The 6,108-nt window shown below is 38.5% G+C and overlaps 1 protein-coding gene across 1 annotated transcript; it reads right to left on the reverse strand.

The window, feature by feature from the left end:
- Positions 1-2,958: 2,958 nt before the first annotated feature.
- LOC134000493 (sialidase-3-like) lies at positions 2,959-4,711 on the reverse strand. The gene is made up of 3 exons (XM_062439830.1): positions 4,615-4,711; positions 4,368-4,518; positions 2,959-4,252 (listed from the first exon to the last, which is right to left on the reverse strand). The coding sequence occupies exons 1-3, from the start codon at positions 4,626-4,628 to the stop codon at positions 3,359-3,361; spliced, it is 1,059 nt and encodes a 352-aa protein (XP_062295814.1). The 5' UTR covers positions 4,629-4,711; the 3' UTR covers positions 2,959-3,358.
- Positions 4,712-6,108: the final 1,397 nt, after the last annotated feature.

Consider the following 6,108-nt stretch of genomic DNA (forward strand, 5'->3'; position numbering starts at 1 on the left):
TAAAATCAAGTAAAATTCAACTATTAAAAGAAGTGCAGTAGTAACTGATAGAAGAGCTAATTAAAAGCTAAAGTGAAGAGATAAGTTTAAGCTTTCTCTTAAAAATATTTAGTGAATTGGCTTCCCTGATATCTAAAGGTAGTTTGTTCAATAGTTTTGGGGTGTAATTGACAAAGACTGCATCCCTGATTTTCTCTCTGCTGTTTAGTCAGAAGGCTTCACCTCAGACTGCTCTGCAATGGCCTGCTCGACGTCATTGTAGCTAAAAATCCGACAAGCTATCTGCTCAGTTTCTATCAGCTTCCCACACTCCATTAAACAATAAAACCAACCATCATCAATGTAGGCCAGGTCTGAAAAACCGTTGTGCCCATGGTTTATGATCAAGGGTTTGCTCCATTTTTCTGGATGCTTTCGGTATTTGATCAGATACACTCCTAAATGATTCCTGGTCCTCTCAGTCGGGTGGCTGTAGATGAGCCACTTGTTACGAACTGGCTGCACTTGCATCTGTAGGCCCTGACCAGGTGTGAATTGGCAGCCTAAACTAACTGCATAAACAGGGACAGACATAAGAAAAACAAGTGTAAGAAACCTGATAAAATAACCCTGAGGCAGGTCAGGCAACAAGACAATTTATCAGCTTACACAAAGACAGGCTCACAGGAACCAGTAAAGATAAAAACGTAAGATAAAAACAAATACGGGTGACAGGAGAGCAGTTCTGACTGTTTTGTCAAGTGATGAGTTCATCCAGATTAGTGCTGACAGATTTGGAGATTGATAAACCATGTTGTTATTTCTCTGGTAAATGACCTGTTTTATCTTGTGACCTCTCTGGTAATCTGATTTCAATGCATTCGTTGACTGACAAAGCTACTTTATCATGTTTTCCCAGCTCAAAAGATAATATTTTTTCCAGTATGTTGCATTGGTGAAAGCTATTAGGGTTTCATGGTTTATTTATATAGTGATTCCAGTGGCCTCCAGGTTGAGCTACTTACCTGTGACCAACTTGTTAAACAGTAAGTTAGGTGAGATATGATCATGGCATTCATGAACAGTGTAGCGGCCTCAGTTGACATGCAATTCCCAATGTATCTAAAGTTAATACTTACTATACCTGCTATAGTCACTATATACTTATACCTAACCCTAACCCTACCCTGTTGCAGACCTTTTGAATCTGAGTTTTAAAAGAAAGATTAGAATCTATCACAATCCCAAATTATTTGACTTCTTCTACCATTTCCAGTCTTTGTCCAAGTATAAATATTTGTGGCTCAACAGTATTACTGGCTTTCTTAGTAAAAATACATGCTAGTGGTTTTTGACACATTAAGTTGTGGACAGCAATGGTTTAACCATTCAGTAATATGAGTCATTGCATTGGATTAAGATGGAGGCAACATGACTTTTTGTATTGCTGTGTACATATATTACAGTGTCATCGGCGAACGTTGCAGTCTCTATCTCAGGGCATACAGATGGCAGATCATTTAAGAATAGGCTAAATAGGAGAGTTCCCAATATGGGTCCTTGTGGGACACCAGTGGAAAAGCTGAGAGCAGTAGATCGATGATTATTAACTCTAACAATTTGCAATCGGTTGGAGAGGTAAGACTTTATCCAACTAAGGGTGAGAAATTAAAAGAAGATAACTTAGACAGGAGGACAGCATGAATTACAGTGTCAAAGGCTTTTCTAAAGATAGATCTACAAACACAGCCCCAACAACACCATGCTCATCCAATAATGCTTTAACTTTCTCTATAAATAAGCAGCTGGCCATCTCGGTGGAGTGTTTGCTCTAAATCCAAACTGCATTGGGTGCTGGGAGAAGGTGTAGTTCAGGTGTAAAGTCAGATTTTCTGCAACCCATTTCTATGCTATCTTTGATACTACAGGTAAAATACTGATTGGTCTATAATTGCAGGTAGAGAGAGGGCTACCAGATTTAGGAATCAGTGTAATGATGATAGCTGTCTTCCAGGCACTTGGGAAGACTCCACTGGGAAAAGATGACTGATTTAGTATCTTTGTGAGAGGAGGGGCCAATGATGCTCTTAAATGAGGCCTTCCAAGGAAAGAACCCGGTCTCTTTGGTCAAACATGGTGGAGGTTCTCAGATGTTTTGGGGTCTATTTTGCTGCTTCTGGCACCAAATGCCTTGAATGTGAATTTTATCATGAAATCTGATGACTACTAAAGAATTTTGTGGCGCAATGTAGTGCCCAGTGAACGGTTAAACATTAATTTATGGGGAGAAATATCAGAGAAAATTTCTACTTTTTCCAAGGTGGAGGCCAGATGTTTTTTCAGTCAGGTCATTGCAGCAATTTTCTTTATGGTTAGTCTCACAGGAAACTTGATCCCAGTTGTTTAATTAATGTATGATTTTTTTTCTTAAAGCTATAATGGATCATTTTCAGGAATAAAAATGCAAAAAAACAACTTTCCATTGTATGAATATATTTTATTATTTGAAGAACAAGTTCTGGTATATGCATCAGTAAATATGAAAGTATAATTAAACAAAGCCTTGACTTATTTTTCAGCTGCAGATTTCAACTGATTTCAACAGATCTCTGTGATCTGTAATATAACAGACATTTTCTAAAATACCGTTACAGACTTAACGAAAAGTTTCTCCCTGCCGTTGTTTCTTGGCAATATCAGTTGTATAAAAACAAGGAATCAAACTCTTCATCACTCGTAAAACAACGTTTTCACATACTAAGTAACATTAAGTTCTAAATATTGTATGTATTTTGAATTACACATAAAATCATAGCAAATTACAATATTCATTGTGACAAGAAAAAAGTTTCCTATAAAAAGACTTTTTAAAATATTCATAATAATAATGATAATGACTTGATTTGTATGGCACCGTTTATATAATATACACCAAGTGCTTCACATAAAAGGGAAATAAAAGAAGAATAATGTAAAAAAAAAAAAAGAAGAAAAAAAAAGAAGAAGAAAGAACAGAAAAGAAAGAGGAAAGAAATAAAAGCATTACAAATACAATTATATAAGGAGGAAAAAAATAAAAACATTAATGTAATATAAGATGCAATATAAGACAAAAAACCCAACAATAATAGTACATGGTTACAAAAAGAATAAAATCAAGTAAAATACAACGATTAAAAGAAGTGCAGTAGTAACTGATAGAAGAGCTAATTAAAAGCTAAAGTTAAGAGATAAGTTTTAAGCTTTCTCTTAAAAATATTTAGTGAACTGGCTTCCCTGATATCTAAAGGTAGTTTGTTCAATAGTTTTGGGGTGTAATTGACAAAAGCTGCATCCCCGATTTTCTCTCTGCTGTTTAGTCAGAAGGCTTCACCTCAGACTACTCTGCAATGGCCTGCTCGACGTCATTGTAGCTAAAAATCCGACAAGCTATCTGATCAGTTTCTGTCTGCTCCCCACACTCCATTAAACAAACAAACCAACCATCATCAATGTAAGCCAGGTCTGAATAACCACTGGGTCCACTGTTGATGATGGAGGGTTTGCTCCATGCATTTGGATTCTGTGGGGATTTGTTCAGATACACTCCTAAATTAACCCTTTTGTACGTCTTAGTCGGGTGGCTGTAGAGGAGCCACTTGTTATGACCTTGTTTTTCACTTTGATCTGGAAAGGAGACTACACTTCCCTGACAGCCTGTGTTTGTCTCCACAAGGGGGCTATGACCAAGGGAGCAAAAATCTTCTCCTTCATCTCTACTCTCAGCTTCCACTCGACGCCATGCATGACGAGCATTGCAGTAGAGTATGCTGTTGTCTGTAACATCAAAAATCTCTGCCATTTCACATTCAAGCGAATGTGTTTTAAATGTATTGCCCAGTTTCCAAGTTTTACCCCGATCATCACTGTACAGGCAGAGGGAGAAGGGAGATTTTGCCTCATAATAAGCATAAAGTGGGACAATCAATCTACCACTGTCCATTTGAATACCATGGCCTGGCCCAACAGCCATTGTGGCCCACTTCTTGATTTCATGCAGTTTGTCAGTCAAATCATTCACCTCACTCCAGTTTTGGCCATCATCAGTGCTCTTGATGTAGCAGAGATGAGTCTGGTTGTTGCCGGAATTTATCTGTTTCCACTCTGAGATTCCGTCTGTGACGCAGATGAAAAACAGGAACAGTGTTTTGCTTTTCTTCTCATACACCGGGCAGGGGTTCATAGGACGGCATCCATCAAGTTGTGCCTGCTTAACTGGATTTAGATCTGACCACTAAAAAAACAAAATCAGGGATGTGTAAATATAATGATTAACTTAGCATAGATGCAGTTATAAACTGTGTCGTCACAAGTAATATAAAAATAAACCAGTTGCTGTAGATAATCACCTTAATTGTCACCGCAGGATTGGTTCCCTTATTCTTGTTCACCTTTCCTGTTCTCATGTCCAGCGCCACTGTGCTGGCATCATTTGTAGTCTTCCTGCGCTCTGCAAAGGACAGGATCTTGTTGTCTCCGAGGTAGATTAGAGCAGGAATCCTGTACACCACAGTTGTAAAGAGAGTTTCCTTGGATTGCATGGTTGGTGTTTGTGTATAAAATGATGCAAACAATAACAAAGAAAGATGTGCTTACTCCTCCAGGATCATCAAGGTATGGCTGCTGAGGGGTTTTATAAGTCTGGATGATGCAGGGAGGAGTCTTTATTGCTCAACCTAAAAGTATTTTTCTGGCTTTTTCTTTTCCTTGATGAGTAGGGAAAAACAAATGTGCAGAACCTGTTTATTCATTTGTCAGGGACAGTGCATATCAATAAACATTCTTGTAAATATGCCAGAATTAGCACAATGGCTTGTCTTAATCCGTAGGTCCTGACCAGGTGTGAGTTGGCAGCCTAAACTAACTGCATAAACAGGGACAGACGTACGAAAAACAAGTTTAAGAAACCTGATAAAAATAACACTAAGGCAGGTCAGGCAACAAGACAATTTAACAGCTTACACAAAGACAGACTCGCAGGAACCAGTAAAGATAAAAAGATAAGATAAAGAGAATAAGATAAGATAAATACAAATACGGGTGACAGGAGAGAAGTTCTGGCAGCATGACAGTTTTGTCATGGGGTTGAGTTCATCCAGATAAGTGCTGACAGATTTGGAGATTGATAAACCATGTTCTTAATTCTCTGGAAAACGACCTGTTTACACCTGTGACTTCTCTGCTAATCTGATTAGAATGTACTCGTTGACGCACAAGGCTAGTTTATTAGGTTTATTAGGCTGAACAGAGCCTCACCTGATTTAAGTCAAGTCAAGTCAAGTCAAACTTTATTTATAAAGCACATTTAAAAACAACCTCAGTTGAACCAAAGTGCTGTACAGTTATTAAAATACAATATAATCATACACAAATATAATAATAAATAAAACAGTAAAGGAATAAGTAAGAGCTCAATTTAAAAAAAAGAGTAAAAGTAAAGATAAAAATAGAATAGAATAAAATAAAATAAAAGCCAAGGATTCTCGCCTAGCTGGGGCTGATCGCCAAGGAGAAAAGATGGGTTTTCAGCAGTGTCTTAAAGTGCTCTGTGCAGCTCTAACCTGGAAAGGTAGGCTGTTCCACAGCTTTGAGGCCGCCACTGAGAAGGCTCAGTCCCCACGAGTACAGAGTCTGGACGGAGGTACTGCCAGGAGCAGCTGGTTTGTCGACCTAAGTGCTCTGGAATTACTGTGAGGCTGTACAAGCGCTGATAAATAAGATGGTGCCAGACCATTTAAACACTTAAAAACAATTAATAAAACCTTGAACTGGATCCTAAAATGAACAGGCAACCAGTGCAAAGATGCAAGGACGGGACTGATGTGATCACGCCGTTTATTTCCAGTCAGCAGGCGGGCGGCTGCATTTTGGACTACCTGTAAACGGCGCAGTGCTGACTGGTCGAGACCAACAAGCAAAGAGTTACAGTAGTCTAAGCGTGACGTAACAAAAGTTTAAGTATCTGTTGAGCGATATTCACTTTCGGCAGTAGATGGCGGTAGCGGTTTTGGTAAGTTAGTGACTGGGGCTGTAGTTCTTTGTAGAAGAATGTCAATGAAGACAGAATACCAGCAACAGAGACGATTTCAG

The sequence above is a fragment of the Scomber scombrus genome, chromosome 19 (genome assembly GCF_963691925.1).
Source record: "Scomber scombrus chromosome 19, fScoSco1.1, whole genome shotgun sequence".
Classification (NCBI taxonomy): domain Eukaryota; kingdom Metazoa; phylum Chordata; class Actinopteri; order Scombriformes; family Scombridae; genus Scomber; species Scomber scombrus.